We start from the raw sequence: 17321 nt of genomic DNA on the forward strand, positions 1-17321 counted from the left end.
GACAAAAAAGTTTAATACAAACTAGATTGAATTGCAGAGGGGGAAAAATCCTGCTACATAGAATTGTTGTCCACAATTTTATCAATTATATGCAACAGATGCTGGAAATGCATTATAAAAAAAATATCCCACAGATTCTGTTTGTCACTACTCATTGCGTTGATAGGCATGAACTACTTCCAGGACAGGGCCTGGTTGTGGTCCTCTGTGACTGAAGAGGGCTCACCCTGGTTTGGATAAAATAAGCCCGATGCGTGTGACAAAGCATACAATGTGAAGGTCAACTGAGCCAGCAATGCTTGGGAATTGAGTATCACTGTTTTATTTTATTTTATTCACCTTTATTTAACCAGGTAAGCCAGTTGAGAACAAGTTCTCATTTACAACTGCGACCTGGCCAAGATAAAGCAAAGCAAAGCTGTTGTTATGAACTTTGAACTCCACGCTCTTGGGTTGGATCAGAGAAGTGACCAACAGCAGGGGAAAGCAGATGGCATGATATATGGACTGTGATGACAGGACAAAATGAGACTTGTTTTACATGTACAGTACCTCATCTTGACTTCTTGCCTCTCTCTATTTTTCCACCTCTCACATATTATCTCTTCCCTATCTCCTGCGTTTATTTTCTTATCTCTCCATTTCATTCCTTTCTTCTTACCCTCATACTCCCGCTGTATTCCTCCTCTCCGGTTCTTTCTCATCTCTCTCTCTTCCACCCTAGTCCCTATCACAAGCTCTTGAGAATGAATGTATACTAATGTAAAAACAATTACAATCGATATTTACAACAAATACTAAATCAATCTCTATTGTGAATCAATGAATAGTGAGCTGTGTCTCATGTGTTTCACCATAAACATAGTGACCTTGCTGTTATCTGGTGCGTATGGACTGTGTCATAGACCATATTGTGTAAGCAAACATACAGATGTAGGAACTTAATTTGATCACTCTTTTGTTGCTGAGAATTTTCCTGTGTCGCAGGAAATGCAGATGAGCTTTGTGATTTACATAGATTCACTGAAAATCCACACTAACACACAGTTATATTAATAGCATTGCACTTTTCATGTAACCCACTTTTTTGTCCAGCTAATAGTCTAACCACCGCTCAAGCTACATTATGGACTAAACATTCAAATCCTGTTGCTGGAGAATTATTTTGCTACGACAATGCTGGTCAAATTAAGATCCTATATCTGTACATGGCCCCACATGGCCTTGGCAAGTATAATAATAATAATAGGTAACAAAAATGCTAGGAGTCAGGATTGGATATGTAGTTATTATTGCAACAGGGAAGTAAAACATGCAGACTCCCTTTGAACATGAGTATTCAGGCTTTATTGAATTATTCCCCCCATTGTGATTAGCACATGAGCCGTTCACATCTTAGCCCTGGGGGGGGCGATGTTGAGGGAGTTCAAAAATGTCTCTAACGTCAAGAGGTACTCCTCCGGGTGATAGCGTAGATGAGCGGCGTGCACAGACTCCTTCCACTTCCTGGTTTCCACAGCAACGCCCCGCTTCCTCCAGAAGTCGATGACCGCCTCCATGGCGACGGGGTCACACAGCGCATCATTCTCGCAGAAGAAGAAGAGCGCCGGGGCGGTGACGGGGCTGTTGTAGAAGACCTGGACTGCGTTGTCGTAGTAGTGCACCGTCTGGGACTTGAAGAGCCAGAAGTATAGCATAGCGGTGTATCGCACCAGGGGCTCGATACGAGGGAACAGGGTCCTGCCCAGGCCTGAGGCACACACAGACACACACACAGATTATTTTATTTACAGATCAAGGTTAATTACATTTACATTCTTGTTAAATCAATTGGATAAACCTATGTCATTTCCCCATACAGTAAACACGTGTAAAAAAAAAAAAAACTCTGTAACTCAGCAAATACATTTGAATCCAATCAAACATTGTAGAGGAGATAAGGTGGGAGCATGATTACTAGGTCTTCAACACACACAGCAACATTGTGACAAATACAGATGCAAAGTGCAGACCTTTTCTCTGTCACACACCCACACACACACACACACACACACACACTGACCCACATACACACACACATATATACACACACACCGTCTCAGTAACAGATCCCTCTCCTTTCTCAGAGTAATAATCCAAACCGACAATCCTACCTCCTTTCCTTCCCCTTTCTCTCACCTGTAGCCATATGCTCCAGCGACCCAACCACCAGGCTGTCATACACATGTCCTACGACCTGTTGGGCCAGGCCCGGGTACTTGTGTGGCTCCCTGACCATCTGGCTAAGCAGCTGGGTGAAGGTGTACCCGCCAATGGAGAAGGTGTGGACCAGAAGGGGGCGCCCTTTGAAACGTGGGTCGTCCAGGATCTCCAGGACCTCGGCCCCATACTCCAGCCCCCAGCGAGGCCACAGGAAGTGCCACACAGCACTCTCCACAGATAGGATGTCCAGGCCGCGTTCCAGGTAGAGGTCCCGGTACTTCGCCATGGCCCCTGGTTTGGCGCCAAGCCAAGGGAGGAGCAGGAGGAGGGGACGGGAGGAGGAGGAGGAGGGCGAGGATGGAGAGAGGGTTGGTACATCCGAAGCGGAAGGAGTCAGAGTTGAGGAAACGGTGGGGTGAGAGGGCGTGTCTGAGAGAAAGGGGGTGGAGAGGGAATAGGAGGGAAGAGGAGCGTCTAGATGGGAGGATAAGGAGGGGGTGGGGGAGATGGTGGGAGGAGAGGGGGAGGGGGTATCGCCCCCTGGTGTCCGTCTGGTGTAGTAGTAGGTGATGCTTCTGGTGACTCTCTGGGCTATGACCCGCCCCTCTCCCACTAGCGTAGACATGTCTGAGTGGGAGTTACTGTGGGGAGGAAAAAGGGCCAGAATTAGAGCAGGATTGGAAGATTAGTTACAGAGGGGAAAAATTGCCTGTCTGTGCCATCATGCCAACACTTTGTCACTCATTGTCATGTTTGGCTTGATGAGGACAGGAGTTGGTAAGACCACAAACAGATCAGGGACCAGGCCAGGAAATATTAGCAAAACAAAAAATACTAAAAATTAACTTGAGGCATAACCAATATACCTCAAGTGAAATTAATGTATACCCTACATACACAGTCATGTGCACACAGACACACATGCAAGGTTGTGGGATCCAGCTTAGGGGGATAAGGCTGGCAGCTGACTCATTCAGTTAGAGCATAGATAGTAGTTTACAGATACAGACTCAGTTGGTTGTGCAGTTACAGTGTTGTAATGAAGCTATCATGAGACAGTCTAGACAAGTTGCATTGGTCCAGGCACGTGAACAGATAGGGAATTTACCTGTGCAAAGCACATGCACCTTTGCCCTTCCAAAGTGCCCTTTTTGGTGGGGGTATAATTTCCAAAAAATGTTTTTATTTTTAAAATATTTTTTTTGTAGTGGTTGTTCTGAACCCACTGCCTGCAATTTGTCTTTAAATTCTCATCTATGCTTCAGTACCAAAACGTTGTGCATCTTGATTGTTGACCAGTCATCAGATTTGGTGTGCAAAGGCGGTTTAATTTCCTCCAGTTTTACCTGGCAAAAACAGAATAGGCCTACGTTTATCATCCATATAAAATACAGTTTAGCAATCTACTATGGACGCATCTTTGCCAGAACAATAGGCTACCTGGCGATTTAATTGATTATTTTCATTTTTCAGATAGGCCTAGTTTGGTTGGCTACTGGCTATATGTCTAAAGATATGCAGCTGTAACATCGCACTGCCTTCAATATTGTGGGTTTCACTGGGGACGGGGGGACATGTCAAAGGTGTGCTTTAGGATCATGTGGACGCCTCCCAGCACTTGGGTAGGCTGTTTGGAGTGTTTATCAACTGGATAAAAAAATATATGTCCCCCCCACTTCTAAAACCAAAGTTGCGCCCCTGCTTGCAACTGTATTACAATATTTGTGAGGAAGAACAGGGCTACCCGGCTGGCAACAAGCATTCTGTAGGCAGGCGGCCCTTCAAAGTGATGGGGCGGTGCAGACAGAACATGCTTTACATCCGATCCTGCAACCTCTGCTACAAGTAAGCCATGTGATTCTGCTTGCTCTGGACTCCAGAGAAGTGACATGATATATCCCTAGTTGATTCTGCTTGCTCTGGACTCAAGAGAAGTGACATGATATATCCCTAGTTGATTCTGCTTGCTCTGGACTCCAGAGAAGTGACCTGATATATCCCTAGTTGATACTGGCTGCTAACATGAATGACTTTCAGGTCCAAATGCTGGTGTAAAACACAGTTTATTTCTGTAGCCTATCTTGCATTTTGAAAATGCATAACCGTTTGCAACCGTTTATGGCTGTAATGACAGGCTACATCTGTGCAGAGATTGTGCGCGCATGTACTTTTTCAAAAAGTTTGAGAAACACTGGGATACATGATAGTGGCAACAAATGGAGTTGTGTTCATTATAGTAGGCTACAGTATTTCTTACAATCTTCTATTTTGACTGTAATTGTGTTGGTCATTGTTAATAAGTGCAGCATTTATTCCAGTTAAAAATAGTTTTGCAAAATACTTTATCCCTCAGAATGAGCTGCTTTACAGCATTGCTAGCTAGCTACATGCAGCAATAACGCTGTTGTTGGATCGGTTTCATCCAATAGCTAGCTAGCTAACATAATGAAATCGGTAAATTAGCTATTTTTCCCTACCTGACCTTTACATAGCTTAGCTAGCTAGCTATCAATAATATATTTTCCATATGAAACTGCAATTGGACCTCCAAAATGTAGTGTAGGCAAGGTAATCTGGCTAGGTTAGCTAGCTTGGAATTTCTGGCAACTAGCTAGCTATCCAAAAACGTCAGCTAGCTAGCTTCTCAGGTAGCCTTAAAAGCTAGCAAGGTTTATATTGGACTTATAGCAAGTAGGCTGCCCCCCCCCCCCAAATTGTAAAAGTGGTTATCCCACTGGCTATAGGGTGAACGCACCAATTTGTGAGTCGCTCTGGCTAAGAGCGTCTGCTAAATGACGTTAATGTGCCCTTGAGCAAGGCACTTAACCCTAATTGCTCCTGTAAGTCGCTCTGGATAAGAGCGTCTGCTAAATGACTAAAATGTAAATGTAAATGTAAACTGAAATGATTTGCTGTCTGGTTATTTGACTAACATTTGTGAGCTAAATCGAGGAGCTTGTTCTTTGTGATAGCCAGCTAGCTAGCGAAGTTAACATGTCCTTAGCTGTCAAGTTAAATGAGCAGGTGTACTAGCTAGTAGCTAGCTACTCACTAGCTAGTTCTTATTTTTCTTTTAGGTTGTGTGAGTTAGCTGTCAAGGGGCCACTACTGAGTACTCTAGCTAGCTAACTATAGCTAACGCTATTTGATAAACGTTTTATGTTTGTAGCTATCTAGTAACAGTGCTATGTAGATATATATGTGTGCTTGGCTAGTGTTCTATTATAGCTAGCTAGCTAGTTACCTAGCCAAATAATGTGTGTTAGCTTGGCAAACATTAGCATGTAGCTGACGTTACTGTATAGACGAGAAGGCGGGAAGAGTTTGTGCCACTTGACATTTAAGGTAAAGTCTCCCTCTTTACTTTTTTGTTGTTAAAAACATAGCTGTTTTAGTAGGGCATGTCATAATAATGTTGTATGCCATTCCCCTGTTGACAATAGGACATGTTACTACATGATTCCATATGTGTTATTTCATCGTTTTGATGTCTTCACTATTATTCTACAATGTAGAAAATAGTAACAATAAAGAAAAACCCTTGAATGAGTAGGTGTTCTAAAACTTTTGACTGGTTGTGTACATTACTGTATTCTAATTTAATGTGCTGTATTGTGCTAACTGTACTGTACTATACAAATTAAAAGACAATTTCAATATTTAGGACCCTAATCATATAAATGCCATGTTATAGAAGGGTGAAGACACTTTTTTTGAAATATCACTATGTTTTGAGTAACTTCCCGCAGCAGCCGTTGTCTTCCTGAGATGGAAATAGTAACAAAGGCTCCAAAAACAAGCTGCAAAGTTCTCGTTATCATGGTTCATGTCTGTAGGTGTCGGTAAGTTTTGCAGTCTTGAGACAATATCTGACATACAAGTTTGCGCATGAAGTTTCAAATGACACAATTTTTGTTCTATATCGTGGAGCTCCGCCCCATAGGGGAGCTCTGCTCCTATTGGTTTACCCCGCTGCCTAGGCAGCGAACAGCCTGAGACAAAATTATGCACACACCTGCAGCCAATAGGAGTACAGGTGTCCCTATAAGAGGGGACGCTTCCCCTCAATCAGCCTCCCATTATCTTCAGCGACTGGACTGGACTGAAGAAGCCGATAAGAAGACGAAGACTCAGGACGAAGAAAACGCAGTCGATTTTCCAGATCATCGACGTCGTCTTAAAATGAGCACACCAGGAGATTTTCCACCCCCAAATGCTATTTTCAGAGCTCAATGTCGCTGTTTTTCTATGGTGGCTGCTGACCCCCACAACTTATGTTTTGTGTGTCTAGGGTCACAGCACGCCAGGGACGGCCTCATAGATCCTCCACTATGCGCCAGCTGCGCCCTCCTTTCATTGAAAGAGAGGAAGCAGCGTTGGGCATTTTTTATCAGTGTTAGCCTCAGCTTCTGAGGCATCATCTGAGGGCGCTGACTCAGGAGATGACAGGGATATTGGGGAAGAGATGGATATTCCAGCAGAACAATTCATCCCTCTGACCCATGATTTTAAGACCCCATTTCCATTGGAAAGGGCGAGGTCTTTTTCATCCCTGGGCGATGATGATGCGGGCTCTGAGAATTCAGCAGCCACATCATACGCCACAGCCTCTCTGCGCTCTGACTTTCCAGGGCTCATCGAGAGGGCTGCCGAGCGCCTGCAGATTAAGCTGCCCCCCATTCCCTCCAACCCGGAAGTGGATATGATGGAGGGCGGTCCTTATTCCAGGCCCAGGAGGGCGGCGGAGCCTCTGGGACCGACCATGCCCTCGCTTGGTAAGTATGTGGAGGGCTCATGGGAGGCACCTTTAGAGGCGCGTCCGCCGGCTAAGGCATACCTCCCATTCACCAGAGTATAAGGCAGACAGCAGGGCTTTTCAAGGGGAATCCCTAGGCTCGAGAGCGCCCTGGCTGCGTATCTCGTGCCGGGTTCGAGTCCCTGGCCCTCGTCCAAGAAAGCCGTTCTACCCACACAGAAGGACCGACTCACAGCACAGCTGGTTGAGAAGTCCTTCGTGTTGGGAGCCCAGGCCGTTGCAGCGGCGAATAATATTTCCCTCCTAGCAGCCTCTCTGTCCCGCCTAACAACGGGTAAGTCTGAGCTCACTGGGGAGGAAGTGGATGAGGCGTCCAGAATTTCTGCCGCTATTCTCCACTTAACGCAGGCATCAGCTGTGTGTGCGGGGAGGTCCATGGCCACTTCAGTGGTGGTGGAACGACACCTTTGGCTGTCTATGACAGCCATGAAAGAGACAGACGGGGGCGTTCAGTAACGCGGCTCTATCTCTGACGACAGCCTGTTTGGGGTTGCCATCAAAGATGCGATGGAGTGTTTAATGAGGCTTGACGAGGAGAGGAAGCAGCTGGCCAGACACCTGCCACTGGCAGGAAGACTCGGCCCTGCACCAAAACAACCTTCAAGCTCCACCGCCTCAAGTAGACAGGGGTCTACAGCGAGGCGTCGTGCCCGGCGCCATGCAGCGACTTCCAGCAGCAGAGAAGCGGGCCCCGCCCCTCCGGCGGAGCCAGAGGTCCCGACCGTGCCGTTGACGAGAGAGGTCGTCAGAGCGTCTTCTTGGAAGCACCCGAAGGGTGGCCAGAAGAGATGGCACCTATGACGTGGCGAGGGGGCGAGAATGGGAGATGGCACAGTGGCAGGTACGACTGTGCCCACTATTCCCCCCCACCCTTCTGTTGAGGGTATGGAGGGAACTGTTGTTGTTGATGTGTTGAATAAAGAGTTGGCTCCAATTGACTATGTCACAAGAGCGCCCCTTTTCCATGATACATCCGAGAACGTTCAAGCTCCTTCACTCTCTCTCTCTCTCTCTCTCTCACCACTCTGAGTGTAGCTCATCCCACCAACGTTGCGTAGTTGAACACACACATGAGGCGGGTGTTAAAAAGGTAACAAGGCGCCGCCTTGCTTTACCTCATAAAGACCTCACATTACAGACTTCTAGGAGTGCTGTAGTGAAGGTCTCACATAGCAGACTGCAGTCACAGCCAGGTAATGGAATGATGACGCAATCGCTATTCGGGGACGGCGCTCTGTCTCAGGCTAACGCCTCAGTCAGTGCAGATCAGACCCGTGCTGCGTTCACGGAGGGCCGGGATATCGAGGTTACGAGTTTAACCAACGTATCAGCGCCCCCGTTTCTCTCAGAGCGCGCTAATGTTTCCTCTCCCTTTCTTGGGAGGCCCGCCTTGGGCTGTTCCACCACTTCAGTGTTGGGGAACAGCGGCGGCGAGGGCCGTCGAGGAGAAGAAAAGAGCGCACCCTGGCCCAGTCATCAGATTGTTTATCTGGGGATACAGATAGATACTGTGACGATGAGGGCTCGAATTTCGGACCCTCGAAGGGTTGCTATGTTGCTAGCCCTATGACGGTTTCGTCCGAATCACACGTTAACGGCGCTTTCGGTCATGTCACTCTTGGGTCTCATGTCGTCGGCCCATTTCGTGGTTCCCTGGGACTCCTGCGCATGCGCAAGATACAGCGATGGTTCGCCCAACTACGACTAGACCCAGTGCGTCAACATCGTCGGTGGTGGTTCCCCGCTCAGGGCAGATCTGAACTATTGGAGAGACCAGCGTGTTCTCACACACGGAGTCCCAATAGGCAAAGTATCCTCCTACATTCCAGTGTTTACAGATGCCTCTCTGACTGGATGGGGAGGGACATGTCAGACCCAAGCGATAGGATGTGTGTGGCCTCTTTCGAGTCGTCACATCAACCTCTTAGAGTTGGAAACGGTTCTACTGGTTCTGACCCACTTCCCGTCTACCCTTCGGGGTCGCGATGTGCTGGTCTGGTCAGACAACTGAACCACAGAAGCTCACATCAATCGCCAGGGAGGAGTCAGGTCTCCTGCACTCCACCGGGCGGCGGAGGAATTGTGGCTGTGGGCTCACGAGCACCTTCGCTCATTGAGAGCAGCACACATTCCAGGCTACTTGAACGTAGGGGCTGACATCATGTCTCGAGGGGGTCCTCGAGACGACGAGTGGCATCTGCACCCAAACATCGTTCTCCAGATTTGGGAACGGTTTAGGAGAGCCAAGGTGGATCTATTCGCGTCACGCGTGAACACGCATTGCCCTCTTTGGTTCTCTCTTCGAGCTCAGGATGAACCGCCACTGGGGAGGGACGCATTTGCGCACCGACCGTGGCCGAGAGTTCTCCTGTATGCTTTCCCACCGCTGTCCTGCATTCTCCCACTGTTAGCCAGGGTGAGATCAGGCAGGCTGTCAATAATATTGGTGGCTCCCAATCGCCCAGGGGCTCCATGGTTCGCGGAGATGATTCAGATGTTGATTGCGCCACCTTGGCCAATTCCACATCAACGGGACGCGTTGTCTCAGGCTGGAGGCGTGATAGGGCAGTTGCCCATAATCGGCCAACCACTGAAGGTTTGGCTCCTGAGAGGGACAGGCTAGAGCGCCGTGGGTTATCTGATTCTTAATCAGAACCATACAGGGTTCACGTGCCAGGTCCACTTCCAGGGTTTATGCCAGCAAATGGAACTTGTTTTCACAGTGGTGTGCCACAGAAAATGTGGACCCCGTGTGTTGTTCTTATTTGAGAAGCAACGATTGCCCGCCACCATTAAGGTGTTTGTAGCGGCGATTAAGGCTTGTCATGAGGGGTTTGGCAGAGACACTGTCATCAGCCACCCTCTGGTGAAACATTTCCTTTTGGGAACACAAATTGAACCAAATTCCCCTCAAGATGCTGTCTGTGAAGACGGCACTGTTGCTCGCTTTGACTACTGCTAAGCGTGTCAGTGATTTGTGTGCTCTTTCGACGAGACCCGACTGCCTTGCCATTAATGGCGATTTGAGCAGAACAGTGTTACGTCCTAACCCGGCATTTATGCCGAAGATTATTAAGAGCTCATATAGATCACAGACCGTGGAGCTGTGGGCTTTTTCTCCCCATGGGGAGAGTAGAGAGGAAAGGCTCCATCGCCTGTGCCCAGTGCGCGCTTTGGCGTGTAACGTTGAGCGCACAGCAGCGATTAGGTCATCGCCTCAGCTGTTTGTGTGTCACGGTGCGGCTGCACTAGGTAGACCACTTTCGAAACAGCGTCTGTCTCATTGGCTTTGTGAAGGCATTGAGACAGCTTATGAGGCAGCAGGACGACAATTGCCTCAGGGTATAAGAGCCCACTCCACTCTGGGAGTAGCGGCTTCTACTGCCCTTTTCAGAGGAACAGGGGTAGAGGATATCTGTGCAGCAGCGTCGTGGTCGTCACCGTCTCCATTTATCCGTTTCTATCTCTTGGATATGTCTTCTAATTCTTTGGCTCGGTCTGTACTCAGCGTAGCTGATGGGAGGCCTTGAGCTAGGAGAAAGGAATGCAGGACTAAAGGAGGTAGGTCTCTTTCAGGTACGCTCCTGTTAGAGGGAGACATACAGTATATGACATGACTCCTGACTGACATTACATTTACATTTTCGTCATTTAGCAGATGCTCTTATCCAGAGCGACTTACAAATTGGTGCATTCACCTTATAGCCAGTGGGATAACCACTTTCCAATATTTTTTTTTTTTTCTTTCTTTGGGGTGGATGAATGCAATGCCCTCGTTTGGGTGTAGGGACTGATCAGAGCCTGAAGGTACGGAGGTGCCGTTCCCCTCACAGCTCCGTAGGCAAGCACCATGGTCTTGTAGCAGATGCGAGCTTCAACTGGAAGCCAGTGGAGTGTGCGGAGGAGCGGGGTGACTAGAGAGAACTTGGGAAGGTTGAACACCAGACAGGCTGCGGCATTCTGGATGAGTTGTAGGGGTTTAATGGCACAGGCAGGGAGACCAGCCAACAGCGAGCTGCAGTAATCCAGACGGGAGATGACAAGTGCCTGGATTAGGACCTGTGCCGCTTCCTGTGTAAGGCAGGGTCGTACTCTCCGAATTTTGTAGAGCATGAACCTACAGGATCTGGTCACCGCCTTGATGTTAGCGGAGAACGACAGGGTGTTGTCCAGGGTCACGCCAAGGCTCTTTGCACTCTGGGAGGAGGACACAACAGAGTTGTCAACCGTGATGGCGAGATCATGAAAAAGGGCAGTCCTTCCCTGGGAGGAAGAGCAGCTCCGTCTTGCCGAGGTTCAGCTTGAGGTGGTGATCCGTCATCCACACTGATATGTCTGCCAGACATGCAGAGATGTGATTCGCCACCTGGTTATCAGAAGGGGGAAAGGAGAAGATTAGTTGTGTGTCGTCTGCGTAGCAATGATAGGAGAGGCCATGTGAGGATATGACAGAGCCAAGTGACTTGGTGTATAGCGAGAATAGGAGAGGGCCTAGAACTGAGCCCTGGGGGACACCAGTGGTGAGAGCACGTGGTGTGGAGACAGATTCTCGCCACGCCACTTGGTAGGAGCGACCGGTCAGGTAGGACTCAATCCAAGAGTGAGCCGCGCCGGAGATGCCCAACTCGGAGAGGGTGGAGAGGAGGATCTGATGGTTCACAGTATCAAAGGCAGCAGACAGGTCTAGAAGGACAAGAGCAGAGGAGAGAGAGTTAGCTTTAGCAGTGCGGAGAGCCTCCATGACACAGAGAAGAGCAGTCTCAGTTGAATGACCAGTCTTGAAACCTGACTGGTTTGGATCAAGACGGTCATTCTGAGAGAGATAGCAAGAGAGTTGGCTAAAGGCGGCACGCTCAAGAGTTTTGGAGAGAAAAGAAAGAAGGGATACTGGTCTGTAGTTGTTGACATCGGAGGGATCGAGTGTAGGTTTTTTGAGAAGGGGTGCAACTCTCGCTCTCTTAAAGACGGAAGGGACATAGCCAGCAGTCAAGGATGAGTTGATGAGCGAGGTGAGGTAAGGGAGAAGGTCACCGGAGATGGTCTGGAGAAGAGAGGAGGGGATAGGGTCAAGAGGGCAGGTTGTTGGGCGGCCGGCCGTCACAAGATTCCATCTGGAGAGAGAGGGGAGAAAGAAGTCAAAGCATAGGGTAGGGCAGTGTGAGCAGGACCAGCAGTGTCATTTGACTTAACAAACGAAGATCGGATGTCGTCAACCTTCTTTTCAAAATGGTTGACGAAGTCATCCACAGAGAGGGAGGAGGGGGGAGGGGTAGGAGGATTCAGCAGGGAGGAGAAGGTGGCAAAGAGCTTCCTAGGGTTAGAGGCAGATGCTTGGAATTTAGAGTGGTAGAAAGTGGCTTTAGAAGCAGAAACAGAGGAAGAAAATGTAGAGAGGAGGGAGTGAAAAGATGCCAGGTCCGCAGGGAGTCTAGTTTTCCTCCATTTCTGCTCGGCTGCCCGGAGCCCTGTTCTGTGAGCTCGCAATGAGTCGTCAAGCCATGGAGCAGGAGGGGAGGACCGAGCCGGCCGGGAGGATAGGGGACATAGAGAGTCAAAGGATGCAGAAAGCGAGGAGAGGAGGGTTGAGGAGGCAGAATCAGGAGATTGGAGGGAGAAGGATTGAGCAGAGGGAAGAGATGATAGGATGGAAGAGGAGAGAGTAGCGGGGGAGAGAGAGCGAAGGTTGCGACGGCGCATTACAATCTGAGTAGGGGCAGAGTGAGTAGTGTTGGAGGAGAGCGAGAGAGAAAAGGATACAAAGTAGTGGTCGGAGACATGGAGGGGAGTTGCAGTGAGATTAGTAGAAGAACAGCATCTAGTAAAGATGAGGTCAAGCGTATTGCCTGCCTTGTGAGTAGGGGGGGACGGTGAGAGGGTGAGGTCAAAAGAGGAGAGGAGTGGAATGAAGGAGGCAGAGAGAAATGAGTCAAAGGTAGACATAGGGAGGTTAAAGTCACCCAGAACTGTGAGGGTGAGCCATCCTCAAGAAAGGAACTTATCAAGGCGTCAAGCTCATTGATGAACTCTCCAAGGGAACCTGGAGGGCGATAAATGACAAGGATGTTAAGCTTGAATGGGCTAGTAACTGTGACAGCATGGAATTCAAATGAGGAGATAGACAGATGGGTCAGGGGAAAAAGAGAGAATGTCCACTTGGGAGAGATGAGGATTCCTGTGCCACCACCCCGCTGACCAGATGCTCTCGGGGTATGCGAGAACACATGGTCAGACGAGGAGAGAGCAGTAGGAGTAGCAGTGTTTTCAGTGGTAATCCATGTTTCCGTCAGCGCCAAAAAGTCGAGGGACTGGAGGGTAGCATAGGCACTGGAGGGTAACTCCGGTTCATTTTAGTGGGAAGTGTTCAGTACAGTAGAGGGAATGTTATGTATCTGCCCACCAGTGTTACTGGGTTGGGGCGGAATGATGAGGGAATCGTTTTTGTAACTTTGTTACACTACTATTAGACCAGTCATAAAGTATTGACGGAATTGTGACGTTATCTATCTGCTGGTTCAGATTAGTATGGCTCATATTCTGGTTATCTGCCCACTAGACATTGGCAATGCCATTGGACTAGGTGGGGCGGATTTGTACCGAGGACACAGTATATTGTATATATATATATATGTGTCTTCACCCTTCTATAACATGGCATTTATATGATAAATACAGATTAGTGTCCTAAATACTGAAATTGTCCTTCAACTGCTGTAATTAGATTTCCCAACTTGTGAATCAGATTGTTAATTGGTCCTGTCTGGACCAACTAAATGTGGGGTTTTGGCTCAAGAATAGCCACATTGTAGTTTTATCATCGTATGTCTTATCTTTTGCTTGTGAATAAAATGTACAAATCACAGTCCAACCCTGTCTTTATTGTTGTAGAATTTCTTTACAAGGGCATCTAGCCCAGAGAAAGTGTCTCTTGGAATTTGCGGCCCAAATGAAGCTTTCTTATGGCAGACCTCCGGTTTCATTATGGCAGTATGGCCATAAGGGAACCTTTCCTGAGTTGTTGGCTAAAATGCGTTTACAAGGTGGGTAAATTCTGGCTGAGTTAAGGCTGCCGCATCTGGGCCACTGCAGGGCCCTAATTCCAAATCACATGTGGGCCACACAAAAGTGGCCGATGTGGGCCACGTCCGGGCCAGATAAATTTAGCGACCATATTAGACCCCAAAAGAAGCAAATAAATTCCATGAACTTTGTAAGCTTTGGACAGTTCACACAAATGTGTTAAGCTTTGGACAGTTCAACAACACAACCAAGTGTGTAGCCTGTCTATGTGCTGATATGTGGCAGTCTTACAGGTACATTTTCATCAGAAACAGACCTTTGTTAATATGCTCTACTTCTTCATGCCACAACTTTTATTAGGCAAATACTCAAATGGTTAAATATCCCCGCATCTGTCATTTTAACATACCCAGTTTCATGCAACTTCTTCAAACAAAGCCAACGTCACACACAGCAGGCAGCGTTCATAGCATTCTGCAACTGTACCCGATGAAGAATTTGAGAATCGTCATAGAGGTTGAATATCTACCCATCCTCCAGTCTTCTTTCTGTGAATTAACCCGTTAAATAGATTCGAGCATTAATTTGACCCGTCCGTTATAAACGAACTCGGTATACGAGTAGGGTGGGAAATAACCACAGCTTTCAAGATCCTGAGTCTATTCGATTTTGCGCCGCCCCGCGTCTGCTTCCGTGTCCTGGTTTTGCTCGTGCGCTTGGTTTCATGCAGTGGGCGCGCAAAAACGAACTCAACTGCGTTATCACATGCGCTCTCCCGTTTACGATTAAACGTCACATGAGAGCCCAGGTCGGTGGTAGCGATCCACGGACATAAATTATATTATATGACATGTCTTTCCGTCACATTTTAGGACTGTTTGAACTGTCATCATTACATTGTAAATAAGTGTAAATGGATAACCTATTTATCATAGTTTCACAAATGTTTGCTCTCGCACGCTCTGACTTCATACATTGTGGACAAGGAACTATTGAGAAAATAGGAACAGGCAGAGTTCGCTTGGCTGTTCGACAGAGGCACATTTGAAATAACATCCTCTTCCTGCCAAGTATGTCGGTGTCTATGCTATGTTATTTAGGCCATGATGGCAGATCTGTGCTGAGGGGTCATACTGGGAAAGTAGGCCTATGTCATGTCACCTAATTTGACCTTTCATCGTCAAAGTATCTAATAATACGACAGTATGTACAGACTGCAGTACATGATGCTGTTACTGTATGTTATTCTATTGGTCATGAAGGATTGTTAGCAGACATGTAGAAAAGTACCTGTACTGCTGTAGACGCATACCAAAGCAGTTCCCTGTGCTGCCACATGATGGTGCCAGACACCAAGTGCATTACTTTGTCAATTGTCAAAGTGGAAGTTGAGGCCTAGTTTAAATATAGAACGGATTTCACCTTTCCTTTCCTAAAGTAATGAGGACTGGAGACTTAGCATTCACTTAAATGAGTAGGTGTGTCCAAACTTTTTACTGGTACTGTATGTCTCATCATTGGTAGAATTGTTGTGTTATTCTGTTCTGGTCCTAGGGACCCACAGGGTATGCAGGATTTTGACTGAGCCCATTACTAATACACATCATTCAATGAATCAGGGGATTGATTATGAGTTGTTTTGTTGCGTAAGCTGTGTTAATGCTGGGTTGGAACAAAAGCCTGCACATGTAGGACTGAAGAACATGGAAAAATGGAGGCATCACAGAGGATATGCTTTCTATGGCTGAAACTATTCCCGGACTATGTTTAAGAAGTTGGAATTGAAGGAAGTTCATATTCAACTGGCAGAGTGACAACTTAAGCTTAGGTATTGGGATCGAACTAAGCTTAGTTTTAAGAGCGAGGGTTAGGCTTCAGTGAGGTTAAGGGAAAGGCATAAAAGTTAACATTACGTACTCGGGCCTACCACCGTCCATCGCTATTCATTTTCTTTGAGTTAAATATACACTGCCGAAGAAATTTGAGGCTAGAGGCATAATCCAAGGTTAACTGATGTTCACAATGGGATCCTATGTTTAGTCATCGGCTAAGACAGAATTTTACCTTGGATTTATCTAATCTGCTTCTGTGAAAATGGACTATAAAGAATTTAGCTTCTTTTAAGAACCATAACAATTTAGGCTGTGGCCTTGGAGCTACAAATGGGTCTGGCTGGACATCAAAAACTTGAACTGTGTGTGTGTGTGGTCTACACTCACGGCAGAATGAAGTGCACACTGGTGGTCACGTCCAAATGCGATACTCTTTCCGTTGCCTTGAAAGCAAGTCAAACTGAATTAATTCGAACTCCTTATAGAATGTTTTTTTAAATCTAGCTACGCCCAACCTCTTCGTTTCCATATCAAAACACCAAGCCTCTAGTTACTGTTGCTAAGGAAAGAAAATCTCTGATTGGTTAACCTTTAATCAATGATGATGTAATTAGCTCCATTATGTTAAAACCATTGAAATACATTGCTATAATTCATTTTGAGATTATTAACTACTATAAGAATATATTTCAATTGGTTATAAAATATGTAATGCGCTAATCATATCACCATTAATTAAAGGTTTATTTTTTGCTTTAGCTGAGGAGGGTCCCATGTACCTCGAAACCTCCCTCTCACTTTATCACTCTACTCTACTCATTGGGTTTTCACCAGGGCCATGTGTGTTTTGCCAGTTTGATTGTGTGTACAGTATGTTGTCAGTGTATAATTTCAGTGGAGCTGTGTGTATGTATGTTGTCAGTTTGATTGTGTGTATGTTGTCAGTGTGAGGTGTGAGGTGTCAGTGTCTGTTTTCAGTGGCGCTGTGTGTGTGTAGGTGGGTTTTCAGTTTGGCTGTGTGTGTTGTCATTGCGAGGCGTTGAGGTGTGTTTGGAAAGATGTCCCCTTCCCCTTCAGCCCAGACCACCCCCTGTTGCTGTCGCATATTCAACCAGACTTTATTTTCCAGCAGTCATTGTTGCTCCATGGAACCTATTGTTCAGAAAGAGAGGGAAACAGAGAGAGGGATGGGTGGTGGAGAGGTAGAAAATGGCTAGAGGGTCCACCCACAGAGGGGTGTGGAGATTCCACTGTGGCTTCCTGCTTTCTATTTCAATCCCTTTCTTTTCCTCTTTCATTCTCCCTTTGATTCTCTCGCTCGCTCTCTCTCTCTCTCTCTCTCTCTCTCTCTCTCTCTCTCTCTCTCTCTCTCTCTCTCTCTCGCTCTCACTCAATCTCTCTCTCTCTCAATTCAAATAAGGGCTTTATTGGCAAGTGAAATAGATAATAAACAA

General features: G+C 47.0%; 1 protein-coding gene across 2 annotated transcripts; it reads right to left on the reverse strand.

Moving 5' to 3' along the window:
- Positions 1-1274: 1274 nt before the first annotated feature.
- LOC121549686 lies at positions 1275-16337 on the reverse strand. 2 transcript variants are annotated; one of them, XM_041861531.2, is made up of 3 exons: positions 16255-16337; positions 2179-2843; positions 1275-1750 (listed from the first exon to the last, which is right to left on the reverse strand). In XM_041861531.2, exons 2-3 carry the CDS (start codon positions 2825-2827, stop codon positions 1389-1391), a joined length of 1011 nt encoding a protein of 336 aa, XP_041717465.1. In that variant the 5' UTR covers positions 2828-2843; positions 16255-16337; the 3' UTR covers positions 1275-1388. The 2 variants fall into 2 exon arrangements, with proteins under 2 accessions (XP_041717465.1, XP_041717458.1); XM_041861524.2 differs by lacking the exon at positions 16255-16337 and adding an exon at positions 14445-14784.
- Positions 16338-17321: the final 984 nt, after the last annotated feature.

The sequence above is a fragment of the Coregonus clupeaformis genome, unplaced genomic scaffold (assembly GCF_020615455.1).
Source record: "Coregonus clupeaformis isolate EN_2021a unplaced genomic scaffold, ASM2061545v1 scaf1039, whole genome shotgun sequence".
NCBI classification, from domain to species: domain Eukaryota; kingdom Metazoa; phylum Chordata; class Actinopteri; order Salmoniformes; family Salmonidae; genus Coregonus; species Coregonus clupeaformis.